At 42.1% G+C, this 19,222-nt stretch overlaps 1 protein-coding gene across 2 annotated transcripts in view; it reads left to right on the top strand.

Annotated features, from left to right (window-relative positions):
• snx29 (sorting nexin 29) overlaps nucleotides 1-19,222 on the top strand; it is a 166,813-nt gene that overhangs the window by 71,825 nt on the left and 75,766 nt on the right. For both annotated transcript variants that reach the window (XM_030077892.1, XM_030077893.1), the window contains exon 15: nucleotides 13,834-13,940. In XM_030077892.1, coding sequence (XP_029933752.1) covers nucleotides 13,834-13,940 — 107 coding nt within the window. The remainder of the gene's footprint in view (nucleotides 1-13,833; nucleotides 13,941-19,222) is intronic.

The raw sequence follows: 19,222 nt of genomic DNA, 5'->3' as shown, positions 1-19,222 counted from the left end.
AGAGGAGCAAACAAAGGGAGAGTATTGTAGATTGGATTAGATGATTTGATGAAACTTTAATGATCCCTGTGGGGAAACTGGGTCATTACAGGAGCAGAGAATAGGTTATAGATAAGAGCCGAGCAAATGACAAATATTGAAGATAATACAAGCGATAACAACAGAAGAGGATAATACCTATAGTAAATAAAAATGCGGAATCTTCAGTGACATATTTGCGGGTTAGCAGTGAGATGTGGTGTGCAAACGTGCGTCACCAGTTGAGTAGCAGGTTTACTGATATAAAAACAGGCACATAAGTGTCGGTGCATTTTATGTGCACACATACAGATTGAGGTAGCATATATGCTGAGGGTATAAATATTGAGGAAGAGACAGGCTGGGCGGTTTGCTGGCTGGGTCGACTGTGCTTACCTCAGGCCGGTGAGTGAACGGAGCAGAGGTTGAAAGTCCATGGTGTGGTCGTTGATGTTGGCCAGCTCAAGTGGAGTATGGATGGAAGTAGTTCAGTTTATTGGAGTGTATGATATGGTTGTCCCGTAACACAAACCAAAAACAAAACATGGCTGTAACACTATAGATCGGCTGGCCTCAGATGCAGAAACAGGGTTCACGGGTCCGCATCACAAACAAATGTGGCCACCGGCAGATTCCTTACATGCACCAAACCTTATTAGGCGCACCTACTTTAATTAGAAGGCCCCGCCCCATATACCACCAGCCAAAATAGGAGATCGGGAGCAGGAAATAGGAGACAGGATAAAAACCCCTTTGTGTGCTTGTAACTCATTCCAACAATTATAACAAACTCAGCCCATGCATGAAGCTGTAGCTGTATGTGGAAAAAAATGCCCTGAATCCTTCCAGACCCTGATACACTGTTAGGATTTATTGAGTTTGGTTCAGCTAGCGGACCGCAAGTGCACACTGGCAGTGCAATCAGTCCACCTCAGATTTGATCAATATTGTAGTAAATCACAAACTGATTGGAATCTGGATAGTCTTGTTATAACCTCAGCATAATATAATCAGACTTAATAGTGTGAGATAAGATGGACAGATGAACTTAATTGATACTTGTGGAGAAATTGGCTTATTACAGCAGCAAAGACTAGCTGTGTGTTGGAGAAAAAAATAATTTTGCAATATTCTATTTATGTGCAAAGGAGAAATTCATCCTTTTTCTTGACCTTTTCTTGACATGGAGGGTAAAGCACAGAGTCAGCTACAGACACACAGTCACGTTTTTGCAAAAATGGACAAGTAAACTAGCTAATGGGATGAGAGGCGAAACAGAACTGTCTAGTAAAGCGGAAATAGAATAGTCAGGGACACTGATGAAGGCTTTGTTGCCATAACGCTGGTGATATTAAAAGTCACATACAGAGTGATGAGTAGAGTAATGTAACTATTTTATTTGTGTTTTTTTTTTTTGTCCCCCAGATTAAAAAGATGATATCTCACCATGCCAAATGCTGGAATAAGACTACCACTTTGTCATTTGTTATTTCGGCTTGAGAACAAGATTAATTTGTGCTTTGAAATCCCAATAGGTAGGGATTTTTCTTGTTTGTTTCCAAACATCACAGAGGCCTGAAATTGAGTTTCAAATGTGAGAAATGCCAGGGCTTTGGAAGTCTTCTTTCAGTCATTGTTATGGATAAATGACCCTTTCAACCCCCAGACAATTCATTAGAGTCATCTTGTGTTCAGAGACAGAGGGACCAACCTCTGAACCTTTGGAGACAGGAGTAAGAGAGCAGTGCTTGGATGCATTTAAATGCAGTCAATGAGATATTCAAATAGTAAACAATGTAAGACACATGCCAATTGAGAGTCCGCCTGAGCAAAATCAAGACTCTCATTGTAGAAAAACTCAAAACAAGCAAAACACTGTAGGTACTGTATTTAACTCACCATTACAAATGCAGCTCATGAATCATGCCAATCAAAAGATGGCCATGATTGAAGTAATCCATCCACCTGACCAACCATCCATCCATCTATTTCCATACTCACCTATTCCTCAGGAGTCTGTCCCAGATCTGTGACATCTCCTGTTGTTAACACAAATCTCTGTTAAACAGAAAACGTTTTCCATTACTATTCTTTAATACGAGCCAGTGCTTCCCCTCATGTTAAAATTTCATATTTTAGGTGCTCAGCTTACAGTTAAACTTTGGCGTTTTTGCTCAGGGGCTATTTGACAGCACAGGGCATGTCGAAGTCAAGGGAATTGAACCAGAGACTTTTTTGGTTCTGGGACGGTCACTCTAAATGCCGCGTGCCCCTTCCTCCCATACGGCCTGTCTCTTCAGACACGTGGGTAATGTCAAAAGATTTCTTTCACCTCGGGGTTGTTAACATTTCCAGGAAAAATTGCCTTCAGATTACTAGTTACGGGACTAAAACTCGGGGGACCTGGGTATAATTAGACTGGGAGTGCGGTGTGAATAAGGATATTCTGGGGCAGAAGAAAAGTAGTCTGCTATTTTCAACCCCTTTCCACCTTCCTTGTGATACAGGGGTGGAAATTGGCTGTGGTTTGGCCGTGATAGATGGCAGTGGTTTGCTGTGATTGGAGCTATTTTGGTCAAAAAAAGGAAAGAAAAGAAAAGAAGAAAAAACTTGCATAGTGTCAGGCACTCTTGAAATCAAAGTAGAGCACATAAACAGGCCTACAAGCTTTCTAGTTCATCGTCTTGAGAGCATGTGTGTGGGTATGTTTTCATGCACATGGTACTCTAGATTCACTGAATATAAGGTGATCAATTAATCAATTATTGATCAATTAATTAATTAATCTTCAATTAATTCATTTGCATGGTTCAAAGCAATATAATTTCACCCAATAACCCAGTCCTTTTCATTGACTTGTTTGATATTTGGGTTAGTTTACTTTGGATCCAGCCTCTGTCAAAGCATATTGTCATTTTGCCAGAGTTTTATTAATACTGTTATTATTATTTGATATGTTTTGTTCAAGCTAATGCAACAGCTTGAATCAGCTAGAATCTCAGTGAGAAGCTGAAAGCTGCTGCTGTGCGCTCTCATGTCCCATCATAATAGTTGAGGTGTGTTTCATGACACCCCAGACCACTCAGGATGTTGGAGGTGAGTTTGGAGTATACAGTCCTAGGGTGTGTGTGTGTGTGTGTGTGTGTGTATGTCTGCCCCACACAGGGATTTTGATGTATAAACCATTCTGTGTGATGGTAAGGTGGTTTGATACTCTGTAATTTGTATTTTCAGGGGTGCTGCACCCAACACCCCTGATTAGATGTTGTTTTTGTAAACAAATCCTGCAAGTCCTCATTCTGGTACTAGACTGCACCTTTGATCAATAAATAGATCAGACCTAATTAACTAGCTATCATTAGATGTTAGCTAGGCCCATGGTCTTTATTTTGGTAGCCTAACACATGTCTATTAGCTTGCTGTCAAGAGGCTTGATGATTCCCAGTGTGCCAGCAGCAAGAGCATGGCAGCTGTGCCCTGTGTCTGTAACTGTTAAACCAACCTTTTTTTAATCCGAGAGCTGCTTTGAAAAAATAAAAGCAGCCAAGAGCTGCTTGTGTCTTCCATTACATTATGTTCCTTCACATGTAATTTCAAACCACTCATTAATGAATTTGAATCCACACCAGCTAATGAAGCACATTCTTGCAAAAGGCGTATGATATGCATTTTCTGAATTCAAGTTAAATTTTGATGTGCCATATTCACATATGTTCACATAACATATCAAAACGCCTCAAATTCACACAAACGTCATAAAAGACTTACCAAAGTATGACACATGGTTTCCCCGCATGGAGTCCATTAGAGACAAGTATGCTGCAGTATCTTTTTTCCACTTATGCTCACTCTTACACAGTCATTTAAATGTTCATCTATCAGCCTTGTTCCAAATTTAGATTTTATGACATTTGTATCAGAAAAAAAGCTTCACAAAAGAGTGAGGAGCCAAACAAGGGAGATACTGTCAGGGCTGCTTGGTGGATGTTTTTATAGTTTATTAGTTGAAGGACAGGGTGGGACATATTTTTTATTTTTTTTTAAATTGAGTGAGACGCACAGATGCACCCTTACTCACACAGACAGACAGACAGACAGACAGACAGACAAACACACACCTTGAGAGGGGAAAAAAAGTAGAGAAGTGAAGCAGCAAAACCATCCAGCACCAATTAAATTTAAGGAACCCTGTTTTTTTTTTTTGTTTTGTTTTGTTTTTTTGTTTTGTCTTTGTCTCTTCTTTGTCCTTTTTTTACTCTCTGTGTGGAAAATCAGGTTTCATTTCAGAGCTCCAGCTTCTCTGATTTCAGTTCAAGTGATGTCAAAGTGCAATATAAGTGAAAACAAACAAACAAACAAACAAAAAATATTTTGTTTATTAGAAGAATATACAAGTCTTGTGTGCATTTTTGGTATTTGGTTCCAAAATTTTGCAGCAGTTAAAAGGAATGCAGCTTTAGACGTGTGTGTGTGTGTGTGTGTGTGTGTGTGTGTGTGTGTGTGTGTGTGTGTGTGTGTGTGTGTGTGTGTGTGTGTGTGTGTGTGTGTGTGTGTGTGTGTGTGTGTGTGTGTGCGCGCGCGTGTGTGTGAGTGAGTGTGTGCGTGTGAGTGTGCGATCAGGAAGTCCTTCTTCACCAGTGATCAGCAGGCCTCTAAGAGCAGAACATTGATTGGCACTATCAGAGTGAGGAGAATTGTGATCGTCACACCTTCTGGCACACGTGTGTGTGTGTGTGTGTGTGTGTGTGTGTGTGGTTGTGGGTGTGTGTGGGTGTGGATGCAGATGCATGCCTGCAAGTCTTATCACTCTGTCAGAGATTGGGTTCGCACTTTTATTCTCGTATAACGGGAGCAAGTTTGCCTGATGTCTCTCTCTTTCTACACAAACATGCGCATGCACACACACACACACACACACACACACACACACACACACACACACACTGATGCACAAACACACATAAAGGCTGCTGTTATCTGAAGGAGGGGCATGTGAAAAATGAACTGTGCACGATTAGAAAATGAGAGAAGATTGCTTTTGATTAGTCCTTGCTAATTAACTCAGTCAGCTGCCTGCCTGCTCTCTAGCCAGCCCATCACTGTACGGCCTGACTACGTGATCCACTGCCTGTGTGTGTGTGTGTGTGAGGACTTGGATTTGTGAGTGTATGGCAGGACATGAAGGTGCATTTCCTTTTTTTTTTTTTTTTGTTCTCATGATTTTCAACCTTGTAGATTTATAATGAAAACAGATGAACTTTGAACCTCAATTTGCTTTGTCGCCTTCCTGCTTGAATGATGCATAACTTTGTGTGCATGTTTGTGTGTGTGTGCGATTCTCCATACGATGTGGTTGTCCTTGTGCATGTGTGAAAAATCTTTTTATCCATGTTTTCATTGATATGCATGGCGGAGTGGCCTTGAGAACATACATGATTAGTGGCGTGTGGCTGCAGTAATACCACATTACAGTGCACTGCCAAGTTCAGCTGGATGGAAATGAATGATTGATAGGGAGAAATAATAGAGAAACATGGGAGAGAGGAGAAAAACAAAAAGAGGAGGAGAATGATTGGAAGAAAGGTTGGAAGAAAGAAAGCAAGATTTCAAAGGTGAAATTGGCACAGTGAGAGAGGAGGAATGAAGGTTGCATAAATGAGTCAAAAACAGGATTTTCTTTGGAAGGAGGACAAGAAAGGAATAAATCAAATCAATACTGCATAGGGGAGATGGCTCAACAAAAACAAGGACAACTTTTTAAATGAAAAAAAGATGAAAGAAAGTTACGGGCACAAGAAAAGGAAGAACAAAGGGTGGGAGGCAGGAGCTCGGAGGGATGGAGCGATTTCATAAGAAGATAAGATATGGAAGAAGAGATTCAGAAGAGCCCCAATTTCACAGTGGTGTGAGTGCCGGAGGTTTGTGACTGTTGCGGCATTACAAGGAGTGCTCCACTTGATTGCACGTTGGGCCTTTCGTGGAGCGAGCCCTGCCCATGTTTTATTTAACAGGCTTGCTCCGGCTCGCCTCGCTCCGGCTGGAACATGGTGGACTCTTGTTTGTCCTCCAGCCTGCATGTTAGGGGTCGTGAATGCAGAGCCGCCTCCCGTAACTGCTAATGGATGGAGCAGCATAGTCAAGTGTGTCCGCCTCTGCCTTGCTTTCTCATCAACTGGCACTGGTATTATATCACCCACCTAGCCTCCACGTTTGCCCTCAGAGATGATTTTTCAGGTTTATTTATTTTTCTGGGTCTCACAGGGGCATTATAATGCACGCCTCGTATTCACTTCTAATGCCAGATAACCATTTTTCTGCCCCCGTTGATCATGAGGTGAGGAACGCAATGTGGGATTCGCACACACTGCTATGGATATGTTTGATTGCATTGCTTATAAGGTCAAACTCAATTAACCTCTCCCCTCCTGCCTCTCTCCCATCTTTTTCCTCCCAGCTGTTGAGGATAGTAGCAATAGTGGATAACTGGGGACAGGAAATGCCCCCTCTGCCTGATTCGTCAACATTTTACTCCGTCCTGTCCTAATTCTGTGGCGAAGGTCCCTTTTGATCTCTTGACTGCCGGCAGTTTCTAGCTACTTGTCCTCAACACCCCGGGCCAGCCAAACGAGAGAAAGGCTTTACGCTTCAGAGAGCAGTTTGTTCTGTCAGCAGACATCTCTGTCTGGTCTGCAGTGGAGGGTCAGAATCACTTTATTCCACAAGTTGACTAAATGTTTAAAAGTTAGTCCTGGTGGCACTGGTGCAAGGACATCCGGGCTTCACATTTAGTGTGAGGAGACATTGCCAAGGGCAAGAAATCTGTCCCAGTCTTGCAGCTCCTCCAAGGTCCAAGAATCAAGAAAAAAATAAACACATTTTTTTGACAAAATTCAGCTTTAAAAGGACTGTTTGCCCAATTTGAGAAAAACAAAAGACTGTTCTGATTTAACCTACCTCCTCAGTGGTATGTAGATGAGTGATGTTCTCATCCTCTCACTGGTCTCTGTATATTGATGGGATGGCCCCAATGCAGTCCTGTCATTGGGTAGAAAAACTCCTAAATCCACTCAAACAAGACTGAATTGTCCTTGTCTGAAAAGCAAATGTACAACTATGATTACCGGATGTGCAAGGATGAAATTTTTGCCGAAATTACAATTCATGATCCTGCTTTGGTTATTGCTCTCATCTGTTATGCTGGCTCAAAAAACAAACAAACAAACAAACAAACAAAAAAACAGGAAATAAGGCTCTTGGTTTAAGTGTCTAGCCTTTATAGTAAAGCACAAGATTTTAAAAATCCAGAAATACTGTCCCTAAACCAATTCATTTGTATTTAATTGGCTGATCCAATAAGATGAGAGAAGCTATCCCTTTAATGTCAAAAATGGCTACAACTTCCCTGCAGCCATAACAATCTCTGTGAAGAGACACTGATTAGACAGTACGCTCTACATACTGATATGTAGCCCTGTTTGATTGCTCCCTTCACAGTGTTTTCATGATTCTCTGTCAACCAAAGGACAACCAAAGGACAAAACAAAAGAACACTGAAGATGAGAGATCAATAAAAATACTTGAAATTTACTTGCCACCCACACATTACACTGCTAACTTGGCTAACAAGAACAAGTGAACACCTTAACTGTAAATATGTGTTTTCTGCTCTCACATTCTTGAGAACTTTGCTTTCTTCAGGAAAACTTGAAAAGACCAGTCACGACAAAGGAGCTGCTCTGACTGTCAATTCACATATTTTTTTTCTTTTGCAATAGCTGATTTGAGTTGGACAGATTTTCTTCAGTCTGATTCAATGGCAGTCTGATTCATGATTCAGTGGAGCATGCCTGCATCATTATTATGATAACCATTGTGAATATGTGAGCAACACAAGTACAATCTGTAAAAACAGATCCTGTCTGGTCAATCGAGGATTGGACAGTCAGTCTTTTAAAACTCAGATTTGAGAATCAAATCAGTTTAGCCCTGCGGTGGGGACAAAGCCAAAGTTACAAAGTATTGGTATCACATTTTCCTATTGGTAGTTATCTTTCATCTGTCCTCATTTCTATTTCTTTATCTCTCACTTGAACACGCAGCCGGGTGGTCTGAGGGGAATCCTCTCTGTTTGTACAGCTGGCCATTATCTATGTATGACAGTCATCTTGCTGCTTCTCTTGGCTCTGTCCTCCTGGGAGTCGGAGTGAAAATCTGAAGAAAACAAAGGTCTGTAATGGGACTGGGCGGTTGGACATTGGCGATCACCAATGCTGAAAGTCCCTCAACGATTTTTGCCTGTTTAAATTCCCTTGATCTTTGGTAATTTAAAATGCAGCTTAGAGCAAGATACTCAGATGGGGAAGCACAAGCATGGACAGAAAATATGCTTAAGTTGATTTAAAATGTATTACTTGTTCGTCAGGCTTTTTCTTTACCACAAGAACTTGGACTATAATGCAAAATGTATAAAGCAACATTTGCATACATTTAAAAGCTATGTTTCAGTCCAAGTCATCACGTTGGCCCGGTGTGTACAGTGTCTGTGTGTATCTGTCTGTGCCACATGCTGTGAACCCAGACATCAGCAATATGCCAATGGGATGGCAGTTTGTTGTCTGGAGAGTGTATGCTAACCTAATCTATGATCATTTCTCCCTGTTCCCCTTCAAAAATAGCTGGAGCAGAACAAAGTGGTGTTTTACACACCAACATAGGCTCAGCAAGTGGCTGGACAGCAGGCTGTGCTGCACCTCAGTGAATATCCCATCTACCACTGTCCTGTCTCATACAGGGTCACCCGTCTGCTTCTGTTTTTGGGGTATTATTTAAGGTTATTTTTTTTGCAATTCCACACAGTTTACAGTGGAGAGAGACATCAGACCTTAATGACATGACAAATCAGCCAATCCAGATTCATGCTTGTCTAGCTTTCCATTGTTCTGACTCCACAGGATATGTGGAGATGAACACTGAGCTGGTATATATATTGAAAAGATTATTGTTGAGTGTTTCATCCGCGAGTCCTCTTCTCTCTTCCTGCTTCTTTCATCCTTCTTCTGAGGAACTTTCTTACTCATCCCTGAACAGTCACTGCAGCTGACGGTCACAAACACGTTACCATAATGTACAATGTAGATGCACACTAAATTTGTGACACTTGATACAATGACAATAAAAATAGGATATATCATGCAGTCCTAGTAGAGACATGGCGTGCACTAAAGTATACTCACCCAGAGGACACCCCACTTATCCCATTTAATTTCCCTATAGGTTTTGTCGGGCTGCGGGTTTCACTGCACAGCATGTGTATCTGTGTGTTCTCTGTGTTAGTACTGAATGAGAAAACTTACTAAGCTTCAGGTGGGATATGGGGATAAATAAGAAGTTTGGAAAACTATGATGCATGATGTTTGGATGGACACATAGTGAGGCTATGATGAGTCAACCACCCGAGCCGTGTTTACTGTGAATTTTCATTGGCTGAAACAGCAACTGCATGTTCTGGTGTTCTGTCATGTGTAATTGTGTTGATTGTGTATCAAACTACATAGGACACACACACATAGATCATGAAGAAATCATTTCAAAATTATTTTTGCACACACATGCACAATTATCTGTTTTCATACGCAGAGAACCACAATCACAAATAGAAAAAGAGAAAATGTCTGTTGTTTCAGAAACGTGAATACGCATTCACTCGCGTGCGCACACACACACACACACACACACACACAGTCCTAGTGATCATTAGAGAGCCGTCCAGGGAGATGGAGAGAGTCTCCAGTCAACTGAAAACTCTGGGGATGCAGACGTCTGGGGACGGGAGGAAGCAGCCCCCCCACTCCCCCACACACACAGACACACACACACACACACACACACACACACACACATAGAGCTACATGGCTTTGCAGCTGCTGGGGAGTATTGCTCAGTTAGTTTTATTACAGACCAGCTGTCTGCCCAATTTCCTAGAGTCTGAAACATCTGTGGGCCCCCCCTTACCCCCCCACACACATATACATACACACACACACACACACCCCACCTCATCTCTCTCTCACACTTTAATTCGCCCAAGCAGCCTGTGTATGTTTCATTATTAAGAACCTATCAATGTGACAGGTAACAGAAAAAGTTAAGGAAAAAAAAACTCTGAGCAGAGGCAAATTGGTACCGCAAGAGCAACTGTCAGCAATTGTGTGTACGTGTATTTGTGTGTATGTGTGTGTGTGTGTGCCCGCGTGTGTGTGTGTGTGTTTGTCATTCTTATACCTTTGTTACTCTTTATGTGCATGTGTGTCTCAGCTCTCACTGTGTGTGCATGCAAGTATGTCAGTATTTGTGTGTGTGTTCTGTTTATATACATTTGTGTGTGTATGTATGTGTGTGAGAGTGTGTGTGTGTGTATGTGCACTAGCTGCCTAGGCTATTAGGCTGCTGACTGAGGTATACAGTGCAATGCTATTGGCAGGCCAAAGATAAGCTTGGGGATTGCTGTGCCACTGGACTCTTTGCAGCAGCCCTGATAATGTTTTTTTATGTGTATGTGTGTGTGTGTGTGCGTGCATAGATGTGCGCATGGGCATGTGTATGTGTCGGTGTGTGTGTAACTGTGTCGCTGTGCCAGCTACTGTAAGTTGCAGCATTAGGGAACCTAGTTGTTTTGGTTTTGAGGTGTGTTTTTACTGTCTTTGGGGGTTCAAAATATCCCACAGGATTAAAGAACCGGGGCAAATAGTCATCCATGGGGCAGGGGTAGTCTAGAGGTAGGAGCAGGTTTGGACCCTGCACCCTGCAGTGATTATTATCAGTAGTCATTATCAATACTAGAATTAATCTTTCATTTGTCTCATGATCAGAAATCTAAATGCTGAGTAAGTGTTTTTCTGTCTAGTCCATGTTTTAGGTTCTGTCCACACATGACAGGCATATCTATGAGTGTCATGTGATCACTCTATCTATCAACTTTAGTGGGTATTCAAAAATATTTACAGCGGTTGACAGACAAAAGACCATAACGGAGGAAAAAGTGTTTTCAGATTTACTCGGCTGGACGTAGCTTCAGTGTCATGGACAAGCTTCCCCGGCTGTCCCTGTGTGCTGGTAGTAATTTGTTTTTAATGCAACAGCCTGTCACGTTCCTTGTACTCTTGTTCATTAATTGCTTCTGAATTAACATTAAATGCTTTTTGTAACAACACCAATAGTCCCTTGTTATTGACTCCAGCTCTGTTTTGAAATAAAACGGCTTTGCTGGAAAAGCACAAGCATCAACAACAGTACGAATGTCACCCCCCAGAAGTGAAGCATTTCCCTTCCAGGCCAGTCACCTACGGATATTTCATCTTGTTTTGACCTGGACCACAGCATTAGCAGGTCTTTATTAAGTCTTTTTTAAAATTTCACCATGCAATGACATTTTTTGTGCAACACGTCCACTTTTAGATTAATGCATAACAGGGTTAGTTGTACAAGATGTACAACATCTTCCCCCAATGTGTATATGGTATTAAACACAGAAACCTCATGTCCCTTTATGGTCCCTTTCCATCCTGCCCATATAAAGCCTCAGAACTTTGAGTATGGCCAGTCTTATTTAGGCTTATTTTGCCCTGCTTTGTATTCATTTTATTTTGGTTTTGAAATTGGTGTGAAAATCAGTTTTAGCTAGCAGTCACTCTTAAATTGGGGTTTATCAAAGTCCCCCCTGAAATTCCTTTACATTTACATTTGTTTCTGTAAAACAGTGCATTGCTAATGGTGATCTCATGCACCAATGTGTGTAAAGTCAGATGCAATTTAATGGGATCTTAAGTCCTGTTTACACCCTGTGTAGCTGTTGCATGGCCTACTTAGACCAGATCCCTGACACGCTGAGCTGATCAGCCGCCGATCCTTGTTTGCGTCATCTTTGGAGGTCTGTGACCATGAATCCTGCACTGACAACTCTCGTCGGCCCTCCTCAGCAGTTTCCAGGCCGGTTCCCCGTGTTGAATCAACTTTGGAGGCCATCAGTTAGGGAGTTTTCTGATTGACTGTTCAGCCTAAGAGAATCAGAACATGAGAAGAGAAATGGAAATTGGGCTGTGTCGTTTTTGAACGAAGCAGCTGTGTATTAACCCTTGTTGTGGTAAACATAACATGCTTCCACAAGCAAATAAACCTTCAGGCTGGAACTTTAACTTCTCATCAGACATATTCCTAATTTGTATTCCAGTGGTTGGAACACACTCAGTGTGGCGTGAAAATGACACAAGGCTGTTTCTTTATCTTCCCGTGATCCTGATGCTGCTGGTGTACTTTTTTGAGGACCCCCCCATACTCTTACCATCTCCCTCAGCCAGAGCTAGTTCTTTTACATTGGCTTACTGGGTCCTGGCCATAAGTGTGAAACTCCCAGATCGTGGGTTGTGAGATTCACCCTTCACCCAGGTTTCATCAAAATCTGATCAGCGGAGTCTGAGATGCCACGTATGATGGATGGATGAACAAACACAAAGACATATGGAGACCAATTTGTTGCCTAATACTGCACACATTCTATGTGTATGAAACACTAGCTTTTTATATGTGTTTCCACTTGTATGCATGGCTGTGTGTTTGGTGTGTGTATCTGCAGTCTTTTGGGTCGACTTATCCGGATGCCTGTACCTGCCTGTGTTTCTCAGCAGCTTTCCCCACTGTTTCTTCTGTTTGGATCCACAATAAGCCAGCGTCTTTCGTCAATACCTGCCTTACACTGTCTAGACATGCAGACACTCACTGGGGGTTCACCCCTTATCTAATCATAGTCCAACCTCATATTTTCTAAAAAGCCTCCTTGAACAGCCATTGCCTCTGGTTTATTTTAGCTCCTTGCTGCCTTTGGACATGCTGTGTCTCTGGCTCTATAGTTTGTTCCCTCTCTTTCTCTTTCTCTTGCCTTTGCTCATATTTCTTTCTGAGCTGCAGATTGTTTGTCTAGGTGTTAGCTGCGTGTGGTGGAGGTGAAATAACAGTGTTAATTTTTTTTTTTCCTGGGGAAAAAAAATCTGTCTCCCTCCCACCCGTCTGCAAAAGACACAGAGCCCTGACTACCGCTAAGTTCTGCTGTTCTTCATTGAGGGAAAACCCGATTAGCTGATGTTTATTGGCGCAGAAGCAGCGCTTTAGGCTCAGCCTTGATGACTTTAGCCGGTTAGCAAGCCGGCGAAGACAAACAATAAAGCTCTGGCTGAATGGAAAGTCAGAATAAACAGGCAGTGGGGGAGACCAGGCGAGTTTATCACTTTGACAAAACATTGAAAAGTTTACTCAGAAAGAAATATGAGTTTCTGTGTGTGTGTGTGTGTGTGTGTGTGTGTGTGTGTGTGTGTGTGTGTGTGTGTGCACACTCACTAGTGCATACAACAATACTGTAATGTACAAGTGTGTAATGTAAACACAGTGGTGTCTGTTTGCACGTGCTTGTATACGTGTGTGATTCATTAAATCTACTTCTGTGTGTTTTTTGGTGAATTTTGTGTAAGTGTGAGTGTGTTTGTGTGTGTGTGAGAGACAGTAATTAAAGACAATAGGGCCTCATGGCTCCTGCCTGGCTGTTTGTGTACATCATACAGATCTGTTCTCTCACCGCTAAATAACAGCATCAAACAGCAGCAGGTTGCACAACTTGCTGCAGAAGACAACACAATGTGGCAGAAGCTCACAAATTTATAATTGGGTGTGAAATGACTTCTTCTCATTGCAGTTGCTGCCATCGATCCGTCAAAATGTTGGTGGGCTGCTAGCAGCTGTGCTGACTCTCTGTTTCTCTCTCTGTCTCAGTGCTGCCCATGCTGCGGTCGAGCGAAGACCAGGTTCCAGCCCCTCAGAGTAAGTCGATGGGTGACATCGAGGAACTGGCTGCCAGTTATGAACGTAAACTCATAGAGGTGAGTGCTGTCCCGCTGTCAGCCCGTATGTCATTATTTTCACTGTATATGAGTTATTAAACTCATAAGGGAAAGGCAACATTTACATTTCCAGGTATTGATTTTTGCAGCTGTTTCAACAAATCACTGCCAGCAAAAGGACATCAATTCATTTTAAAGGTATCATATTTGACCTTTTGTGGAGCAGCATGGCTCAGGAGGTGGAGCGGTCATCTGGTAATCAGAGGGGTGCTGGTCTGATCCACGCCTCCTCCACAGACCGTGCTGAAGTGGTTTTAGCTAGACATTGAAACCCTGACCACTTCTGATGGGCAGCTTGGAACCTTGCATGGCAGCCTCTGTCGTCAGTGTGTGTTTGTGTGTTTGTGTGTGTGTGAATGGGTGACTGTGAGGCAGACCATTGACTGGTCAGTGGACTGCAGTCCATTTAATCCATCAATTTAATTGTGAGTCTTTGTGAGTAGTTACTGTAAACAAATGAGACCATGGTCAAAAGAAGTTTTATTGTATCGCCTCTATCGTGTTGTTTTTTTGTACCCTGAAGCGATCCAGCAGATTTCCTGCCAAATCTGACCCGGTTAATCTTATTAGTTCACTGTAATTATAATGATGTTTTAGAGTAATTAAGGGTTATTGATGTTCAAATGCTCCACATTTTAGTGCAGCATTTGTATTTCCATAGATGAATGAGGACCAAAGAATCAAAGAAGAGAATCAAAGACAATCATACCCCCTTTTGCCATTTTCAAAATTCTTCCTGAAACAGTTCCATTGCAGAAGGTGATGTATCCTTATTTTCACCAATGACAGCCTCAGTTTAAACCAGTCTCACCTGTGCATTAGGTAACAACACTTTGCAGTGATTTCAAGAAGACACTGGAAATGATCCTCTGTTTGGGTGGCACTCGAGGAAGTCGTAAATGGTAGTCAAGGAAGTCTTAAATACAAGTGGTACAATCAGTTAAGTTCTATAATAGTAGAGTATATGAGTTATGATGTATCACTTAACACACCTTGAAAACAGTGCACCAGGTCAATGGTAGATAATACCCACATTGAATGTTTTCGATCAGAATGCTAAATAACAGTGAGTGATCCTATCTGTAAGCAAGCAACAGTAATCTTAATAATTTACTCCAGGCTTTCATTTTTTCTTTCAGTGGATGATATTATTGGTCCAGCTTCTAGATTTCCCAGCAGACATACATTTTTGCCTGCACACAAACATCTAGGAAATATGAGTTGGTTACATGACATTTTTCTGATTGCATGAGTTGATGAGGAGCAAATATATGCAGCATACATCTTTGGTTTACCTGATAAAATGTGAACAGTGCCTAATATACAGCCGGCACAATCAGTTTTGGCCCCCAATTAACCTCCTGCACATGTAAGACTCACTGTGATTGGTGGAGATAATCAAATATCACTTTCTGAGATGCATTTCAGGACAGGTTTTGGAAACGATAAGGTCATGAGGTCAAAGGAGAGGGCTTTAAAGTCCTTTTGGCCTGTTGAAAACCATGAAGCCCTGTGCAGAAAAACATGTTTGTGTCTGGGAGCTGCATTTGATTCAAAACACCAACATTTGTGTTCAAGTGCCAAGAGATTTTCTCTGGACAGATTTTCCTCAAAAATATAATTTTCTTGGCTCAGGGAGGATTTGTAATGATTGGACAACAGGAACAGTGTCGCCGACTGTGTAAGTGCTGCTGGGAATTGTGTCCAGCCTCCCGTTAGATTGACCAATACCGTGACACTCTGAAACCCAGCGAGAGTGTGACATCGACAGAAAAAAGTGAACACAGTGTCTGTTTATTGTAATGGGATGGTGGTGGATGGGGGAGTGCGGGGAAGGGGGGCGTCTCCATGAATAATTCATCCACTGTTTTATATTTCTTTAATAAGAAATAATTCCGCCTGTGTTTGGGCAAACTATGCTTTCACTTATTCATGCACATGTATGTGTGATGCATTTTTCATGGCGTTTACTTATTTATTTGTTCATTTGCTTGGCTGTCAGTCTCGATCGGGCTCCCAGCGCCAGGCGGGAGGATGGGTGCGGGACACAATCACACCACGGGCTCTTTTCAAGTCCCAGTCGAAGCGGGCCTTGATGGCCGTGTTCAAATAGGCTGTCAGACACAATGCAGGTGCTTTTTGTCCTCCCCGATGTGTAACAAGTTGTTTCGCTCTAGTATTGTAAACGTGGGAGAGGCGCTGTGGCTGCGAGGCTACTGCTGGCTCGTTGGCTAATGATAGCAGCGTGTGTCCCGACCGCAGAGGAGAGGGAACAAGAAGATGTGCAGCGGGAAGGAGATTTGTCCTCATTATCGTTGTCGCCACCCGTCTCTTCAACAGTCTGGTTCAATGGGAGATGGTGGAATATTCAATGGGACAGCGGGACATTACTCTCACATTTGTATGAGGCGGCCAGAGGGGGACATATTGATGGAGAAATATCACGAAAGAGAGAGAGCCGGTCTGCCTGTCCATATTATTTACAGTGTGTGTCCTTTCCAGGTCAGCAGCATTACTGAAGGTCTTGATGTGAGGACTCAGAAATTCTGCGATCCATAATTACATTAGTGGCTGTCAACCTTTTCCGATTCAGCTTTCTTGCCTCGGCAAGTGAGACAAAATCTGACTGGCCAAGTTATTGATTGTTTGAAAATGTCACATCAAGCACAGTTTGATTTATACAGGCCCGGTACGCACAAATAAATACTGGACGAGGCCCTGCATTCATTAACCTGGAGAACACATCTCAAATCAAGACCTAATTTTGTCTTAATTTAATGATAATGTATTTTATTGACATAGATTTTGTTTACATTTGAGCCAAATCCTTAGGAAGTCGGTCTTCTTTTCTGCTGCTGTCCTCATCTGTTCTCTTCTCTTGCCAGAGTATCCACAAGACCTTGAAGCCTTAAAATAAACGATCTAAATGCAAGGGCGTAAATGTATTAAATCTTGAATTATCTTAGGGCTCTTTGAACTATAGCACCAGCTGCAGTTCACTTGCTTTGGTCCTATTAGGGTGTGAAGTTGCTACTTTGTTGCAGTTTTCATGAGGTCTGGTTAGTGTTCATACAGCCCTTTGTTGTTTTATTTTTTATTTATTTTGGGGGTGTATTTTCTGCTTTATTTGACAATAACAGTAGAGAGAGACCGGAAAGGCCGGAGAGAGAGGGGAAGACATGCGGCAAAAGGCTTCTGTAATCAGGGTTGGGCCGCTGAGCCTTGATATGTGGCTCACGCTCTAGCAGGTGGGCCACCGGGCCGCCTTCACACAGCCCTTTGTTGAACAAACCAAATGACACACAGTTGAACATGCCCTTTGTCTATTGGACAGAAATTTTATGAATGAAACTGCACTTGCAGAAAATAGCATAGTTCAACAACAGAACTATGCTTGAACAGTGGAGCAACAGCAACATGATAGCGCAGATGCAATGATGATGATGTTGTTAGCCAATATTTCTACAAGAGCCTCTTCATCGTGACTCCATGTTTGACCCTGATTCATTTTGTCAGAACCAGCAGCCAAAATCTAGCAGCTGGAGGTGTCAACCCACAATGCAATGTGCTTTGTTTCACTTTTTATAATTAGGGCGGCTTACAATGTCACTTGTAACAAACCTTACCACGGTTCACTCCGACCAAGTCCTAACTTTTCATGTGGACCATGCTTCACTTGTGTGTTTACATTTGTGTTCCCACCTATCACAACAAACGCAAATGTACCATGGTTCAATTAAAACTGGCCAAACGGTATTTGTGAAAGCACCCTTAAATGCATTTATTATTTATTTATTATTATATTTATTATTTATTTATTTATTTATTTTACCTTGCTATGACAGGTTCTTTGTGCCGCATGTCTGCTCGTAAATTAATACAGGGCAAGATAAATTACACATCTTGTCAGTTTTACTAAACACAATTAAACAATATGTCCCTTAGCAATTTATTTTTGTTTTCAGTTTTCTTTTGCTACCTATTTACAGAATCACAACTGTCACTAGCTGTGTTGTCTTACATTATCTTGTTTTTAATTTCTGCAGTTGGTCATAAATTCAGTTCCACATAGCATTTATTAAAAAACAAACAAACAAACAAAAAAACAAACTTAAATATAGTATGCAGTTACCCCGCAGCTTTTTCTGCTTTGCTCCTCATTCCTCCAAGGCCTCTGTTTTCTTCTTGCTTCCACTGTTCCCAGTTTTCCTTCCCTCCTTTCTGCTCATCAACACTCATCTGGCTTATGTCCCGCATTCTGTTTTATTCTCACTGCCTATTTTCCCTTATCATCCCCGGTCCCTCCCTTCCCATCACTCCCTTTAGTTTTTCTTGTGTTTCATCCCTTATTTAACTGGATAAATTGACAAAGAGCATGAGCTGATATACAGCAATGAGCAGTGGAGTGAATGTGAGTTTTAACCCCTTGATGATTCCAGCATCTCCTCCCCTCCTCCTCTTCTCACTCCTTCAACCCCTTTATTGCCTCTCCTCCTTCACTTATCAGCTGCAAAAGTGAGAAACTGATCCTGTGTGTGTGTGTGTGTGTGTGTGTGTGTGTGTGTGTGTGTGTGTGTGTGTGCTTTCCCACGTGCGTATCGGTGTCTGGATGAGTGGGTATGTTCACCATGAATCTGCATGGCTGTCAGATCTCAGTGGGTTTGAAAGCGACCAATGTGGGAGGATGTTTTGTGTGTGTGCGTGTGTGTGTGTGTGTGTGTGTGTGTGTGTGTGTGTGTGTGTGTGTGTGTGTGCGTGCGTGCGTGCACAAATATGTGTGTGTGCATGAGTGTGTCTGCACATTGCACACTGAATCTCATGGCTGTCAGCTCCCAGTGATTTTGAAGCAAAGGATGAGATAGCATGGCCTAACTAGCTTCTGATGCCGTGTGTGTGTGTGTATGTGTGTGCATGTGCGAACGGCTCTGGCATTGTCAGTGATATGCTGATGGAGCGGTGCCTGTCTGAAATGAGAAGAAAGACAATAAAATGGTGAAAGGACAGAAACAAAGACTGGAAGACCAGACAGGAAGACAGATTAAAGGAAAGAGAAGGAGAAAGTAGTGAAACTGAAAATGAGTAAGGAGGGAGCTTTGGATTCAAGACTAACAACCAAAACAAAAATAAAATCAAAAACACTGGCAAAAACATAAAAACTATTTTGACTTAAATGTAGCCAATAAAAGTTCTGAAAAATAAATGTAAGAGTCTTAGTCAAAGGACAGCAGGAAATTGAATGTGTAGAGACCTGATTCTCACAT

The sequence above is a fragment of the Myripristis murdjan genome, chromosome 19, assembly GCF_902150065.1.
Source record: "Myripristis murdjan chromosome 19, fMyrMur1.1, whole genome shotgun sequence".
Classification (NCBI taxonomy): domain Eukaryota; kingdom Metazoa; phylum Chordata; class Actinopteri; order Holocentriformes; family Holocentridae; genus Myripristis; species Myripristis murdjan.
This window is presented reverse-complemented; position numbering and strand designations above follow the sequence as displayed.